The 18,578-nt window shown below is 35.5% G+C and overlaps 1 protein-coding gene across 1 annotated transcript in view; it reads right to left on the bottom strand.

Moving 5' to 3' along the window:
- Nucleotides 1-18,578, bottom strand: part of zgc:77151 (uncharacterized protein LOC337153 homolog) — a 54,362-nt gene that overhangs the window by 25,953 nt on the left and 9,831 nt on the right. The window contains exon 2 of the mRNA XM_038295782.1: nucleotides 1,676-1,828. Within this exon, the coding sequence (XP_038151710.1) occupies nucleotides 1,676-1,828 (153 nt within the window). The remainder of the gene's footprint in view (nucleotides 1-1,675; nucleotides 1,829-18,578) is intronic.

Below are 18,578 nucleotides of genomic sequence, written 5' to 3' on the forward strand. Positions count from 1 at the left end.
ACGGCAAGTTGAGAGAGATGAACTGAGACGGTACTGAACAGTAGATGGCAGTATTATGCCTGAGAAGCGTTTAGTCTGCCTGAAACCAAAGAAGAAGAAGAAGCAGGTATACTGCGCCTCGGTAACAAGAAAGGTAAACAAGGCGGCAGGCGTGAGTGACTTTGCAAACTTTTTGGCACTGTGTGGCCAAACATCAGACGAATGGAGGATCATGTCTACTCTGTATCACAACGAAAAGCGGCGGACACCGAACCCCCGTCATCTAAGAAGCGGAAACACGACGAGAATAAACGCAAGAGTGACAAGAAACGACAAAAAACACGGATCAACATTGGCACGGCATTTACACGATGGAAGTCACTGATGGAGGAAAAAGGTTTTCAAAGTGACGCTCAAGTTGCCAGTTTTCTCTTGGACAGGTAATTAATCCTATACACACAATTGTCTAATATCACTGCAGTTTTTGGAGTACAGGATGCTCAGACCTGTCTAAAACAATAACATGCTGCGTGATGATGCTGTTACTCTCCAGTATACTTATTCAGCAACGTCCCTGACGTTTCACAGGTAATGATTCAGTAATTTTCTGTAAAATAATTTTCTGGATATATACCTCGGTTACTTCTCTCCGGCTCCTTTGGAGATCTTCAAGCCTTTCCTCCTCTGCTCTCGCCCCGCTGGCTCCCCTCTCTCGCCTGGCCCCAGCTGCACGCTCACCCCGGCCTCTCTGCCCTCTTCCTTTCCCTCTTCCTTGCCTTGTAACCCCCGTGCCACAAACAAGACTTGGACTCTGTAAACGGGGAATATATATTCTTCCAGCGAACACAATCTCGCTGTTAAACTAATGACTACAATTACTTCGTCTGTTTATATCACCATGCAAAGCAGCTCACCAAAACGTCACAACGACGTAGAAAAAATAACGGGTATATTTATTATCTTAAGTCTACATGAAATCTATACCCTACACAGACTAATGAAATACTATCTGTAAAATTATCTATGTAAACAAACCTCATCACTTGAGAAGGTAGGTGATGCGGACGTCGTGGAAGACATTTTGTCCCGTAACGCTCGCCGTACTGTTGGGGGGGAGAAGCGGTGGGGGGGAGACGTTCATGTTGCTGCAGTCTGCAGTCTGACCGCTAGATGTCGCTGAAAATTACACACTGTAGCTTTAAAGGAAATGTATATCTCATTGCTAAATACTCTTTACTTCTTTACTATTTTCTTTGATGGCCCTAATACTTTGTTGCTCTAAAGCCTGCATGCTAACTGGTATAGAATAGTAGAAAATGTCTTCAGACTAGAAACAAAACATTATAGAGTTTTCTGCTCTCAGCCCCAGATCAGCTTTGTTTGATCTGATCATATATTAAACATAGCAGATTATTTTAGAGACTTGTTACAAATAACCAATAAACTGATTACAGTAACTTTTTAGAAGACCAGTTTCAGTGGAAAAAAAACAATTTGAACACGAGTTTTGAGCTCATGGTATCATCTTTTTTCTGACTGAGTTGGACACAATCAGGCAGCTAAGAATTCAGGGACGCGGTTTAGAAAGCCTCTGTAAAACAAGAATTAACTCTGAACTCCCTCCTCTCAACATTTGAAGCTGCTTCATGAAAACTGAGAGCCTGGATTAAACAAAGGGTTTAGGAAGGATTCTCACCTCTGCGATACAGACGGGATCCTGTGGTCCGCATTGGATGAAGTAGAACTCTCCTAGTTTCCATATTTGAAGTGGCCCGTCAGGCTCAACTCTGCTGCTCACCGACTTGTAGAAGGCGTAGCTGCCTCTCTGGCAGGAGGGAGCACCCACCCACTGAGGAGATGGAGAACAAAGAGTTTCAACCTCTGCTTACTGAGATAATCAGCTTTACAGCAAACCAGAATGAAGGGGGATCTGACAGTTTAAAATATGCAAGTTTCCAGAAAACTTGTTATTCCTTTTCATACGAGACAAGTTCAACTTCTGCACTTCTTCAAAATAAAAAAAAAGTAGTGATCAAGTGGGTACAACTGCAGATTATGGTTTCCTTAAGATTTGTAAGATCCAATACTGATATCTGTTCACTATCAATAAAAACATTATATTGGAAAATATCATCCTGCATCTAAAATCTCTGGTATTAGCATGACGAAAGAAACACTTCACTTCTATTTTAAGCTTGTATAACCTATTGGTTAATAATAGATGGGTCAGTTTTTCTCATACCTATTGTTAACCATTGTTCCCTGAGTGATGTCACTTAATCATTTTCTAAGATTCCTCAATATAAAATGACTAATGACTAACATAAGTATGAATTATTTGTCCTGGTATCATTTTGGGTCAATATTTAAAGCTGCAATATCAGAATCACATTGAAAATATATATTTTTTTAAATAAAGAGGACTTTCCCATTACAACCCTCACAGTTTATCCATTACAACAAAAGCTGGTTTAAAACCTAAATTTGGATCACAAGAAGCAACATGTCCACTGTGTAGAACATCGTAATACCTTTTAAACAGCTAAAATCAGCTCCTTACATTAAACTACTTCTGAACATTCTGCACAATGATCACCAGCAAGTTTTTATTTAAACTCAAATAATTTAGAGAATAATTGTGATGAATCGCTTATTTTTAACCTTTAAATAATCATCAACTAATTTCCTTCAATTATAAGGTGGAGTTTAGAGACCACAAAACAGGAAATTTCCTGAAAGAACAATCAACTCAAAGCCTAAATTAGGCAAAAAATTTACGCAATATTTATATTTAGGATTTAAGATAAACCTTCTTTGTAAACATCCTCTATCCAGGACACCTCAGATGGAAGAGTTCTAGCTTCAACCAAATCTGGTTTGTTGAGAAATCTACTGTAAAGCACTATTTGCTGTCTGACTGGGAGCAGTGGGCTGCCATTTTGCGGTGCCCAGGGAGCAGTTTTGGGGATAAGGGTCTTGCTCAGAGACCCAGAGCGCAAGTCTGTGGGAGTGGGGCTTGAACTCAGAACCTCAGGATTCCCAGCTCTATGCCCTAACCCAGGGATCGGAAACCCAAACTGCTAAAAGAGCCATATTGGACCAAAAAAAAAAAAAAAAAAAAAAAATTACATATATGGTTTAAATTTATTTATTATACAAATCTTTACAGCATTGGAAAAGATAATGAATGTCTGTTTGACCTCCTGCACACCATATTAAAATAAACAAACCAAAAAAATCTATTTTTCATAAAAGTTTGAAAAAGCTCCAGGGAGCCGCATAAGGGACGCTAAAGAGCCGTAATCAGCTCCGGAGCCGCGGGTTGCAGACCCCTGATCTGGACTTAAATATTATCCAACATTTACATTTTATTATCATTATTCATTTATCTTATAAAAACAGTTTTCTTTGTCATTTGCCATGATTATATTGTTGGATATTGTGGGCCAATGTTCCTCTCAAAGCTTCTGGCAGTCTGTGGGAGTGGGGCTTGAAGTCAGAACCTCTAGATTCCAAGCGCAATCCACTAACCACTAGGCCGCCACTCCCCAAGGGTGTTTAAGGGTCATCATGACAGAAACAATCTAAAGAACTCAACATCAAAGCAGATACAGGTGCTTGTAATAAGTTTTTGTTTTAATTCAGCTAGTCTTTTGCTTGGCTTTTTAGCCAGCATCCTAAAAACAACAACAACAAAAAGTTACTAAAGCACTGTGATATATTGCAGTAGTTATTTGAGGTGGGGGAAAAAATGGAAACCAAACATTTATTTGCCTAAAAATGGTGCTTAATATATTGTATTATGTTTTTTTGAGGGGGGGGGTGGAATGCTACTACTTTCTTTTTTTTTTTTTTTTTTGCAGCCTAGTTTATCTAAAGTTCGAGCTAACTAAACTGAAACTATTATAATCTTAATTCCCTATCTTTGTTACCAGAGAGGCCTTTCAACTTAAGCAAACATTTTGTTCAACATAAACTATATTCTGAAGGTTTTTTGATGTTAAAGTTCCCTCTAATTAGAGTGGTTTGTTTATCTGGGTTTGCTTCTACAGGGGTTATTTTCTGTTAAAATAGAGGAAAAGGAAGCTCGAATTTCAAAATATATTTCTGTTTCTTGATTTACAGAACCATAAACTGAAACCTGATCTCAGTATAGAACCAGGATACATAAGTACTGTTAAAACCCAGTCAAAGAACATAGAAATGCATAACTGAAAAGCTCACTGGCTCACAGAGAAAAAAAGCAAAATTTCTAACCAAAATTATGACCGTGTACAAAACTGTATAGAAACATCAACTGCTGAGGAAGCGTCAGCAATCATAGCTGGCTTTAGTTTTTGAGAACAATAACATATCTGAATGTGGCTACACCCCTTTACATTTTTAGGGTATGTTAAAAAATAATTCCTGCCAGTTATATTTAAGATGATTAAGGGTTTCCATGTTGCAGAAAGACATAATTCTCATATTACAAACACCTTTCTGGGAAGGTTATTGTAATACATTAAACAACGTAAAGAGGAAATGTTAAAAATTAACCCCTTAGACTGTTTAGGCTGACAGAGGCAGCTGTAGAGCTGCCTCTGTCAGCCTAAAAGGTTAAAACACACTGCCTGAAAACTGCAACATGCAGAAACCTGTTCTGAATCCCCTGCGTGGGCCTTTCTGCTAAATTTCTTAATGTGGGGGTTTAAGGAAAAGAAAAGCACAGCTAAAAAAAGAAAAAAGAAAAAACGTAAGAAGGCCTACAAATAAAAATCAAATAGCTTAACTACAACAAAGGAAAAAGTATTCTGATGTTTTACTTCAGCTTGAAGTACAATTCAAAGGGCACAGCAATCCAGAAAGATGCCATAAACTCAAGAAATAAAGTTAATCATTCAGAAAGTTAATTGATCATGACCCCACATGCAAATTTAGACAGTTCATCTAAAGTGCTTTTTCATTACAAGTTAATGCATTTATGAAGAATGCTTTCATTATGTTTTTTGTTTTTTTTAAGGCTTGTGCAGCTCTGTTTTAACCTTCTGAATATATCAATACATTCTGTTTATAAAACACCAAAAGCACAGAATAATCTAATCTTTGGACCATTCACATGAAAACCAGTATATCCAGTCAAATATAAATAATTTCAGCCCAAACAATAATCTACTTGTAATCACATATGGAGGAGTCAGTTTTGACTTTCACAATTAAATTACAATCATAGGATTAGCAAACAAAAACCTTTATCTATTAAAAAAAAGTATTGGCTGTGTACATCATAACAAAAAGAGAAGCAGTATAAGCTCCTTGGTTGTACCCCAGCCAGTGACATATTGTGAGTGGCCTTTTGGTAGAAAAATACAGTGAGGGATTAAAAGCATGACGCATGTTTCCTATTCGGAAAAATAAAATCATGAATAAAATAAAAAATGCTAGAAAGATGGATAATGAAGTGGGCATTTTTGTTATTGGTATCACTTAAATTAGTTAGAACAGATATATTACTAGAACAAGATGATAAATTCAAAACAGCAGAACAAACATTTTTATTTTTTCAAGAAATCCTGTTTTTAAGCACATTCATCTTTCTTTAAATCAAATTAAACTTCTAAGCGGACATAATGTTTCGACATGTTATTTTTGGAGCCAGTGGAGTGAGTGCTGATTAGTCCAACCAATCTCCAATATGTGGGGCTGTTTTCTTTTGGGGCAATTTTTTTCGCCGACGTTGCTCGTTCATCAAAATAACACATTGATAACAAGTGTTACACACATTGAAATTTAAGCAAAAAAAGATAAAGAAAAAGACTATCAAAATTTTTTTTTTTGTTGTCTGGTAAAAAAAAGAAGGCTTTTTACACAATGCATTATGAGTTAAAAGGTGTAACAATTGACTGAAGGATTGTATGCTCATGCAAATACAGGGTATTATTAGTAGGAAAGGGCAGGAATGCCAATGGCGTAATGAGGGTCAGAGCCTTTTCTAAGCAAAAGATAAGGGCAGGGCAATTAATTGAATCAATTAAAACACAATTCTCAAACCTGACACACTCAATTGTCTTGTTACATTACAAAGAGTAAAGGCCAATTTATGCTTCTGACGCATAGCCTCTGCAACCAACAAATCTGTCTCTGTGCCCCCTGCACAGAGGTTCTGCAACCGTTGTCGCACATCTCAAAAAAATCGTGACTACGCTTCGGACAGCCGTAAACCCACGCAGACCTCAAGCGGAAGTATGCAAACAAAAAGCAGCTGTCATTGGTCCTTGGTATGCCTAACCGGCTGCCTGTGTGGTTGTCCTTCTGGATTCGGTGCTGTGGCACGCCATTTATAAAAACTGAGGAACAACAAAATGGACAACTACAACGAAAGGTTAATCAGTCTTTTTGCCAACTCCATTAACAGAACCTTTTCCTCTTCGATGTCTTACAACCCTAGATCCATCTCCGTGCAGACGTGCCATTGTTGTTTTGGAAAATAAACTCTCCCGCTGACACCGCCAAAGTTGTCATGAGCATCCGCCGAAGTTGTGGCGAATTCTTGAATAGGTTCCCCCTAGCGCTTTGGCGGGAAACTGCTGTGCCTCCCAAGAAATTCCATACCGACGGTGCAGAAACATACCAGCAAAACTGGTTCAAAACCAGACCCAAGCGACATTTGATGTGTGCGGTTGCAAAAGTATAATCTGCCCTTAAGACACTGATTTTCTCCCTCCAGCCCTTTAGATGGCAGTAATCCACTTAAAATGGGTTTGCTGCCACACAGAAGGAAAGATGGAGTTGAATGAGCAAGCTTTCATGAAAACAATGAAATTTGGAGAGAAACATCTACATGCTTTTGGTTACTGCGATGTACTGCAATATTGATAAAAAATAAAATAAATAGGCTAGATTTCTGTCTAAAATGTTGACAAAGTTCACAAAGAGGACAGCTTTGGTGCTGAGGCATCAGGGGAGATAGTGATAATCTCCACTGCCCGTCACTGCACACACTGGCTGCTTATCAGTCCAAAAGGAGAAAAACTGATGAAGCGAACAGGGACCTGAAGCATTACAGTGACAAAAGAAGAAACAAATCACAAGTGAATATTGGCACGTCTCCACTGCAGTTGTAGTTCTGCTGGAAATGTCACTTTTTAATTGTTTGTTAGCAGTTAACAATTTCTTTATCTTTGACTGTTGTTAGATTGTGCTCCTTTAGGGGCGGGGCTTATTGTTTATCCAATGCAGAATCAGGGAGAGTTCCTTTACCAAGTCAAACAAAAGATTAATCGGATGTCAAATGAAGGGATCGTCAACATGAGCTGAACTTGATCTCAGCTATTGCATGTACCAATGAGTCAGTGAATCCATTTATCTGCCAATGCCGATATAAAACAAAAAAAGCCCATATCTGCCCAAAATAATGAAAATATTGGCCACCCAATCCTTCGCTTCTATTAAGACATGAAGCAAATACATCTTCTAGTCTTCTATGTTAAAGAGGAAAAAATAAAAATCCATCCAAAATAGTAAAAGTGTAAATAACTAAAATTCTGTTGACTTATTTATTAGAGAGAAAATTCAGATTCGGTTCCATGATAACCTGGAAATACCCAGCTATACACAAGATTGACTTAATATGGATCAGGATGGGTCTTCCAGAACCGCTAAAACTTTCTCCCTACTTCTCTAAAACTAATACAAAGGGACTCGTCAGCAGCTACTAAATCTACCACAGTGCTTCATTTCCCTTTTTACTCTGACATTAAAAATTATTGTAGTTCAAAAAAAGTATGTATAACCAATGATTTAATGCTGCTGAAAAGGGAAAGTATAGGTCTGTGAATATAGAGAGGTTAAGCATTTTAAAACCAAAGCTAAGTCAATTAGTGGAAATAAAACAAGGCCTGATATAATATATAATAGCCTTTTGTAATAAACACACTGTGGGTGTGTCTAAATAATATTAGAAATATTAAGTATTTTCAGTCAGTTCTATTTAAATTATTTGCATTCTACAGAACATACAATTGGTATGGATGTTGAAATTATATAAAGATGTGATCAATCGATATTAAAATATAAAATATTAAAATATAACTATTGTGCTCTATTTGGGTCATTTATTTTACATTAATTTGTACCAATATTTAACTAATAAAATCAGTGACCTTATTGAGAAACCATGTTCTATGTTAAGATTGAAAAATAAGATTTTTTCATGTTGTTATACATTTTTTATGCCTTTAATTATTTGGCATTTTTTTTAGGGATGCACGATATAATCGGCCCCCTATCTGTATCGGCCTTAAAACTGAATATCGGATATCGGCCACCCTACCGATATTTGATCAGCTTCTGAGTTTCTAAAGTCTAAAAAAAATAAAAAATAAATACTACTTCTTCTTCCTCAAAAACTTATTTTTTACAGACTTAAAAACTTCTAAAGACAAGGGAAAAAATATTGACACATTAACATATCAATATCTTCATATGCTGATATATTGCCATTTAAAAACACCATATCAATCTCTTTTACTAATGAAATATTGCTATATGTCATCGTTATGCTACGAAATAACGCGAAAATTCACAACATTTTGCCATATTTTTATATGTTGATATATTGACGCTCTCACAAGAATTTGCAAAATATCACGAGAGTTTGTAACAGAACGATGAAATTTCACGAGATTTTGAAAGTAAAATAGATTGATTGCTTTAACATCAGTGTCGATATCGGTTATCGGCTACATGAGTTTTAAAATATCGGCATATCGGATATCGGCCAAAATCCCAATATCGTGCATCCCTACATTTTTAATATTGAATATTTTTTCTGGGTATCGATAACAGGTTTGACATTGTGTCAAAAATAACAAAAGCGGTAACCATGCTCATAATATATATTTATATGTTTATAATATGCAATTGCTTTAAAAAAAAAACAAGAGGAAAGAGAGTAAGGTTAAACAGAAAAGGATTTGAATGTGTAACCCTGTTTTTCTCCTTAACAAGGTAGGCAGACTGTAGTGTGAAAGAAAGTTTGATAACTACGTCCGCAGTAAAACAAGGCCGCTTGTTTAGCTACTGGCTAGTGTTAGCCTAAATATCATGAACATTCAATCAGTAAAGAGAGATATTAAGCAATAAATTTATATGATAAACCAGATTCTTTATCCACATGTAACACCAGAGGAATCAGAGTTAGCAACAGCCCTGGTTCTCCATTCCAGCTAAACTCACCTCTGTGCCAATACAGGTGATTAGTACAATTTAATGACAGGACAGTTAGCATTACTACAGGGAGGCTAGAGGTTTTTCTCCATCTCTTTGGTTTTTTCTTGTTTGTTTGTGTTCTTTTTTCTATCATAACAAAAAGAGGAAACATTTTGACAGATTTTCTTACATAATCATTATGAAATAAAGTTTTAAAGAAAGCCTACTGTCTGAACTGAAATTTGGACAGCCAAAAACAGCAAGTAGCTCCCCCCATATGTGTGTGTATATATATATATATATATATATATATATATATATATATATATATATATATATATATATATATATATATATATATATATATATATATATAGGCAAGGTCCTTAATGCTTAGTGGTGCCATTGGTAATTGGAGCACTGGGGGCTGTGACCCCCAAACTGGGAGAGTGGCTACAGCAGATTCCAGGTAAAACATCAGAGGTCTCTGTCCAGAAGAGCGCAGTCCTAGGAACAGCTAAGATACTGCGCAGAACCCTCAAACTCCTAGGCCTCTGGTAGGCCAATTTCTCCCAATCTCATCCGATATGCTTCATCCACTTTGAAAGCAGCTCAGGATCCTCAGGAAACTTAAATAAGCCAATGCCATCCCTATGGGGGTAAAAGAAAAAAGCTGCAACCCAACTTGAAGCCATAGCAGTATTGAATCCATGAAAACTTCAGGAGCTGTCCATAACAAAACAACTGTTCCAACTCTCAGTCATTTTCCTGTATACGTGACAACAGTTTTCTCCTTCAATCACTAAGCTGCACCAGACTCCTCTGAATAGCAAAGATTTTGTGATAAAAGCTTTTTTTTTTTATCAATACTAGGAATTGAAAGCTCAATATTTATCGGGCAGCAGAAAAATCACGATTTATCGGCAAATCTATTTTTCCCCACACCCCTATTGATCATCTGTATTAACATTTTGTTCAACAAAAAAATACTAGAAAATGTCAACTTCTTTTCACAAACACTTTAAAGTTAAACACATTATAAGCTCGATAGTAATTAACGTCTATTTTGTTTCTAAGTTTGTTGTCATCTTTCAAGATTGTTCATTTTGATTTCTTGCAGATAAAAATACATTTAGACTTTAAACTATGTTCTTTAGCACACATTTTCTCTGCTTTTTTACTTAGCATAACGGTGATTTACATACTGCATGTAGAACTGCTGCCAGTAGTAGTATTGTTGCCATCACTACTTAGGTGGAGAAAGCAAGACAGTGTGAAGCCTTTGTTACACAAATCTTTTAATGAGTTGTTTGAATCGTAGAGATGCAGGGAAGGCAGCTGCTCAAGGACCAGGGGCCCAATGTGGTTAATTTAATATCAAGGGGCCAAGAATTCCTGGTGGCGCCCCTGGTGTTGGATATCAATCTTATCATTAACAACTTTGTGATATCGCCAAACATCTATTAGTCATCTAAACAAACATCACATCATGATAAATCTTGTAATTTATTTTCCCGCTTATCACATGTATATATGCATCAAATCATTCCTGAATGTGTCTGTAAATAGCAACTAAACCCACATGACTTTCATCTATCACAAAACTGAAATTCAGTTATTGTGGCGTTTTCTAAAATTAGAGGCACAATGTTTATAAATTATGTTTATTTTGAGTAGCCTATTTAATAAATCTTCAGCTCAGTTTGCATGATCAGTGTTTCATTTGAAGAATTTCAAACGCATTAACTGATCACTGTATGAATTTCCCAATGTGGAACAATAAAACAGGTACACCTCAGGCATACACACACATCTAAGAGCTTGTTGTCTCGCTGCTGTTGGTGAATAAACTTGCGAGTTTAATTTCTCTTCTTTCCGTCAGAAAGCATGACTACTACAAGAAAATGAAACACTAACAACGGAGAACTGACAAAGCTCAGTGTTTTCTTTTAGTAAACTAGATCCTATGAATAAATTCTGAGACAAAATTTTAGAAAAAATAAATAATCTAAAGGATTATAGGACAATAAGACACCATTTTGGATCCACGTTTTTTTTTCCTGAGCTTACTGCTTTGTGAGACATGTACCTTTTTTTTATATTTTCAAAATACTAAGAAGAGGCGATGCAGAGGTCATCACCCTGGAAACCTAACCTTGTTTCATCAATGTAAGATATTTCAATAAAAAACTATTATTTATAGTATAAATAAATAGAAAACATTTAAATATGCTTGAGAAAGGTTTTAGGGTTTTTCTTCTTTTTCCTAATACAGCCTTTCGTTTTCTTTAAACATTAAAAACAAAGGAACTACAACCAGCAAGACTAATTTAGACAGAAAAACGTATTAAAGCTGTAGGATTTTTAGTTTAATGTCACATTATTTTTGTCCTTTTCAGTGGTGAAAACTCTTCAATAGAAAACCCTGTCATTTTAGGTTCTGTGAGGAGTACTAGAAAGCACACAGCACAGAAATTGATTAATATTTGGCTCTATGTTACAACCCTTCATGGTGATGATGTAATCTGAGGGGACTCACATTTCACCACAGCCTTGAATCGCAAAATGTTGTTGACATCCTAGGCTTCAACCTTAATATTTTCACTGTTAAAATAAACAAGCTGGTGAAATTTATAAATTGCTTCAAATCACTAAATCCCCAAGGGCTATAATTAATTTTCATTGTACTCTGCCATTCAGTAAAATATAACCAGACTTTTTCATGCATCTGTAACCAAAAACAATATAAGAAGCTATGCCTAATCCGTGTATCATTCGTTCTTTCTATTTTCAATTGCCAATCAAAAAACAAAAAATAAAAAATTGACTGGTTATTTTGTTATTTGTTTTTTATGGTTAAACCAAAAACGAAAAAAGGATTTGTTTTTCATATATCAATTCTAAGCTCAGATCAAGAATACGAAATGGAAAAACGGACAGCAACGCAGAATTTGATTTTAATATTTAATCGGTACAGTTTACATGACCCGGAAGTTTGGTGGAGCGTTAGCTAAAAAAACAATTGGCTTACTCCCACCACGTTCGATCAAACTGCACCAGATAAGGCAGTCGGACCTATCAGCCATGGACAGTTACGTTTTATTTCGAGGATCCAAGCGTGTGACTCTTGAGGAGGACATGACAACGGAGAAAATTTGCAGGATTTTCCAGGTATAACTTTTTTCTTGAAACTTTTCTGTGCACTGTACTTTTAACTAGCAACAACAAACAGCTTCTCGATCAACATAGTGTGTGGTTCTAGCGTCGCCATGGTAGCCACTTCATTACCCCAACTGCTGCGCAAAGAGCTATTTCCGGGTCACGTAAACTGTACCGATTAAATATTAAAAACAAATTCTGCGTTGCTGTCCGTTTTTCCATTTCGTATTCTTGATCTGAGCTTAGAATTGATATATGAAAAACAAATCCTTTTTTCGTTTTTGGTTTAACCATAAAAAACAAATAACAAAATAACCAGTCAATTTTTTTTTTTTTTTTTTTTGATTGGCAATTGAAAATAGAAAGAACGAATGATACACGGATTATGCCTAATTTATCTAGATATTTAATAATTCAAATCATTTACTTCTATCAGAGTCTCCTCTCCCATCATGTTTTATTTAAATAAAAAAAACAAATAATAACCAGGTAACCATGGAAGCAGGCACAGAGAATATTGCACTTATGTTGTCATGCAACATACCGTTACATTTGTTTACACTCTCCATTTTATATTGAAAAAAAGGAAACAAAAGAATATGTTTTTGTTGTTTTGAGCTTTTGTTTCCTGCTATAGATTGAGATCTTTTAGAAATAACCAGGATGATGAACTGAAAAAACGAGCACATGTGCTTTTTTATATAGAACATGGCTGACAGGATGGGCTCAGTTTTTACAGCCCCACACTGCAGCAGCCTCAGAAAGGCTGCTGTTGGCTTAAACTGAAATCCATCACGCAGCCCCTGCTACTCTGATCTCCTGTTTGCAGCTGAAAAACAGCACAAAATGTGAATTACAGCAGCTTCTCAGGAAACCTGAAGCTGGAATCTACAGGCTGCAAATGATATCAAATATCGAACTGATTTTTGTAAATGACAAATGTAAACTCGATTACTGCATGATTGCTCGTAATTTAACCAAATTAAATCCACTTTGTGCAATGTAAATATAATTATTGCTTTTCTACAGCAAGGTGTCAAGTCTTTATTTCTTTACATTAATAATTCAAGCTAACAAAAAGCAGAAATACCCATTTCAATTCTCATATATTGTACAAAGAATTTGTTTTCACAAATTAGACTCCAGAAAAACCATTAAACCGACTACTTGTTTTCTACAGTCACTGTCCATGTTTTCAACAAATAAAGTATAAAAAGGGTAAAACTATAATTATTTAATATAAAACAAAAATGCTGTTTAGTATCCGTTTAAGAACAGCATAATCAAATAGCAGAATTTAATTAGGTCATGATCCTGAGAAAAGAATAACTAGAGGGTTGAATTTCAATGAAAAAAAATATGAAAATGTAAGAATGAATATGAGCAATTAACAAAAATATTTGGGGAAAAGGGAAATTCTGGAAGAAAAAAAAACACATTATAGGGTATACCGAATACTATTTAAAGCTTAGAAAGAAGCAGAACTGTTTTGCACTATGCTTAACTAAAATAAATAAGCGAAACATGCCTTGATTCTAAAATGGGGCTATTATCTGGTACTTCCCATTGGGAGTCTGCAACACTTAATAGTTTCTTCATTTAATTAAAAAGATCAAACAAAAAATTTGTTTTGATGCTTCCTAGACATAAAATTTTAAAACCTTACAAAATGAAAATGATCGATCTGAAAGAGAACTTGAAGGTGCCTTTATACGGAAAGTGAATGATGCAAATGGAGGGAGTGATTACCATGTTTAAGGTATGTAGAGTGTACAGCTTTAGTGCATATTTTGGCGAGCAAAGCTGCATTGGGAGTATAACATTTTTAAAGAGTTGAAATATCTTTTGATGAAGCAGGACGGATGGAATTTAACCTTAGCGTCTGCAACCAACAAGCAAAATTTGTTTTGGGTGTGAATGTACCTTTAGTCCAGGAATCGTTTCTGCATGCCTCTATCAGAGTGCTAAATAAAAATATATATGTTGAAATTAAAATAATTATGAAATGAGTTGTTTGGTACTGCTAGTTTTACATGAACTAAAAAAAAGTTTATTTAATCTTTAAATCTTTTATATTTTTATTTTACATGATTATCCTAATTTCTTTGATTTGCACATCTCTGTAGCAGTTCTAACATTCAGTGTGCAGCTCATGGGCTTGGCTTTTGAACTGAGTTTTTTTTTCTCCATATTAAGTGAAAAGCTATAAATCAGGCAGAGGTCTCTTCCCCCCCAGCTTATTATCCACATGAAATAAAAGACCCAGTGTATGAGCTGAGGGTGTGGTCGACGCCGGAGAAGATTTACAAAACAAAATGCATATAATTTATTTTCTCTGCTTTCCAGCCCAGAAATAGTCAGCAGAGGCGTGTTTCCAAACTGCAGCTTCTCACCAGCAACCAGTCGTTCCTGTTCTGCTTACAGCTGCTGTGACGCCAGCCTTAACCTCTTCTCTGCTGTTTAAAGGCTGAATATTCTCAAATTTTCATTGCCCCTCCTTCCCCAGCTTGCCCTCCCCCTATTGTACCCACCACAGGCCACCCTCCCCCCAGCCCAGACCAGCCCTCAGAGTGCTGCAGACCAGCAGTGGCAGGCCCAGGATCAGTTTTGCAAAGATAAGAATAAAATGCCACAGTAGAGCAGACACTGTGTAAATCAACCTACACCGAAATGTTTCATTTTGAAATAGCTGCTCTACTCTATTAATAAATTATGTCACCGTGGAGATAAATTTAAGGACCTTTGGGAAAACTGAGATGGAATTAAGCACAAATGATAACAATAAGAGGAGTTCAGACTCGCTTTTCTGTATTCAAACTTTGACGTTCCTCTAATCTAACTGAGGAAATATTAGCAAAGGTCAAATTGACTCCATATTCAGCTGATGTGAAATTACAGAGCTACAGCAGACTAAATTAAACAGAGCCTCTGTGGAAAGTTTACGACTTCATTACAGACATGCTGACTGTAAGACACAAATATCAGACCAGAAGAATTACTAAACAAGAACTAAAGAACAATCACAGAGATATTAACAGCATGAAGTTATGACGGCATATAAAAAAATCTTAACTAATTTAGGAAATCTAAATTCATAATATCTCCAATTTGAATTGTGATTAAATGTAAACATGAAATAGAAATAAAATAATCATTTTACTGAGAATCATGTCTTTCCTCTATTCATTTTAATTATGAATGAAATAATGCCGCACTACTTTAAAAACATGATTGAACCAAATTGTTCTGTAATGTAACCAACAGTTGGTTCACATAGAGCTTTCAACTGTTTTATAAAACACCCTTAAAGAGTTCTGAACTTTTTTGTACACTGTCTCGGAAATGAGCATCCTTTAACATGATTAAATTAATACACAACAACTAAATAACTTACTTTGTGGTTCAAAGTAAGGGTTTAACCGTAACTTAGGGTATTAAAGTGTAATCAAAAAGGAAATAATGACTAACATTGTATGATAAAATTATCTTTACATTTTATAAAAGTATTTTTTTCTATTGTCAAAAAGCAAGAATATTAAAGTTAGTGCACTTTCTTCAAATTCAGATGTTTGGCTACACTTCCTTGGTTTTTGGTTGAATTGTCTTCTAAACTTGGGTCCACCATCTCAGACCGCTGGACAAGAACTAATCATATGTTTGTTCCTAATGATGCCATCTATTTGATAAAATATACCAGTCCCTCCTGCAGCAAAGCGACCAATCACCAGTGCCAAACTGTACTTCTTCTATGGTTTGCACGTTTTTCAGACTTTTCCATGATGTCACACAAGGAAGCAGCCTGTGCAAGTTGTTGGTTTAAAGTTTGTCCAAAGGTGTGCCAACAATTATTAGAAATATTAGTTAACTTTGAAGAATGCGCATCAGACCCACTTTTCGACTGTGCAGCTAGAGCAGCAGAGATGCTTCAGAGCTAAACTTGAACTAGCATCAAAAATGAAGCAGCACGTTCATTTTTGCTGCTTCTGCTGCGTCTGAACGTAGCATGATAGATAAAGATAAATGCACATTAAATGCTCCGGCTCCTCTAAGTAAAACTTGCCAATTTATTGTGATATTGATTTGAGGTCATATCGCCCAGCGCTAGTCTGAAGCCCACTACAGCGATCATATCAACTGTAAACATCAATGTAAAAAAAGACTAAAGCGCGAGTTGCTGACAAAGGTACTAAATTATTGGATAATTTAAGCCAAAACCTGTGCAAAAAAACATAAATATTACATTTATAAAGCACAAAGCTAGGTAAAAAACTTGACAACAAAGTTACACTGAGTTACTTTTAGGGTTGTCACGATACTAGACTTTTCAACTCGATACCGATACTAAGGAAAATATTCGATACTCGATACCATTTTCGATACCACAAGGATAAAAACAAAGACTCCAAAATTCAACAGAAATATTTTCATTAATAAATAAAATACAATAAATAAACACAATAAAGGTTGTATGCTGTGCATAATATTAAGCAAGCTTGATAAAAAACTTATAAAATTCAAATTAAGTGTTCCTTCCTTGGCTATGCTTTGCACACATAACAATGACACTAGCCAAACCAGTTAAGAAACAAAAATAATTCTCAGCAGCTGCACCTCTTACAAAAAAAAAGTCTGAAACTGAAAAGTGCACAGAATTATTCAAAAACACAGTGTTCAGAAAGTGCATTTTCCTCTATTCTGCACTTTAGATGAATGACTGCTTAGGTGCCACTGGTGACGGCACTGTATCGATACTTTTAAAAACGAGTATTGTATCCGGATACAACGTTTCAGTATCGATACTTTTTTGAGTTTCGATACTTTTGACAACCCTAGTTACTTTATGTGTCTTGAAATTAAAAATGTACTTTTGAAATCCACAATGTAATAAGAAAGTGACTCTTTATGCACCCTTCTGTTAGTGACCTCACTATGAAGGACCCTGGCTCTATCTGTACCGAAGCTGAGATTTGGAAATGTCCATCTTAGAATTTTGTTGTTTTCCGCTGCACATCCAACCTACAAATGATTAACTATTCAAAAGAATAAATTCTACGTTAATGCATTATAAGAAATACTTTATTTGGGATAATCTGATTACTGAATATTCATCCAAATAATCAATAGATTACCGCATCACAACAACAAGCTCCAACTGCTGCCCTTCTGAACAGGTATTTGAGTTTTTGCTATGGCTGCCCCAAAATGTAGACCAATGCATACCTATCCATATATCAACACTGCTCAGACCTACAACATTACCAATATATCCTCATAACAATATCAGTATATGCAGAAATCATATTGCTAACGACTGTTCGGGCAGCTATATCTGCTGATTAATATATTCCAAGAGTTATGAACTTGCATTTTCATGCTAATGTAAAATTTTGCCAGTTGGACTTAATGTCCCTCCAGCAGATGCTCACTCTGGACAAAACTACATTCCTCAAAATGCTAAAAGTCAGTGAGCTGGAAGCAAAGGTGAGAAACTGAAAAGATGATAATAAGAATATTTTACAGCTGATAAGTAAACACCTTTATTATGACCATCTCAATATTTAGTATGATGGCACAGTGCTACTCAAAACCAAGAACTAACCTTTAACCTGGTTATGACTAATCTTTTTGTTAACATTTGAATGAAGGTAAAACATGATACCCTCTATTTGACAGTTAAGTCGTACAATTATAGTTAATTTATGCGAAAATGTTATTTTAAGTATTTATTTGATTGCCTTGCTAAATTGTGAAGCTCTTGTGTCAACTTTAATGTGTTGGGAACATTAATTGTATCTCAATACTGTAGATTTCTGTCACTGGCTCTAAAAAATAATGTTATTAATATCACTCAACAGATTCTATTTATTTTTCTTACAATTATTTTATTATTATTCTTCGGTATTGCTTGATGTGTTAATAAATATCTTTTGTTTAACTTGAGACCTGTGTAACATCTGTTATCATGTTACATCTGTTTTTATCATGTAAATGGAAAAATAAACATAATATCCAAGAATTGGCCTATGGGGTTGGTTCGACTGATTTCGAAATTATTGGTTATGGCCTAAAAAGCCTGTATCAGTCAATCTCTAGAGTCATAGCTAAGGGCAGAACCAGGCAGGTAATTCAGCTTGTTACTAGAAACCCACATGTAAAAATGACAGCCTCACAAAACATGAGTTAGGTTCATTTTATTTTTTTTAAATGTGCTATTTAAGAAACTCCATAGTGCCTAGGGCTGCAACTAAGGA

The sequence above is a fragment of the Cyprinodon tularosa genome, unplaced genomic scaffold (assembly GCF_016077235.1).
Source record: "Cyprinodon tularosa strain WSP-4 unplaced genomic scaffold, ASM1607723v1 ctg36, whole genome shotgun sequence".
Lineage (NCBI taxonomy): Eukaryota > Metazoa > Chordata > Actinopteri > Cyprinodontiformes > Cyprinodontidae > Cyprinodon > Cyprinodon tularosa.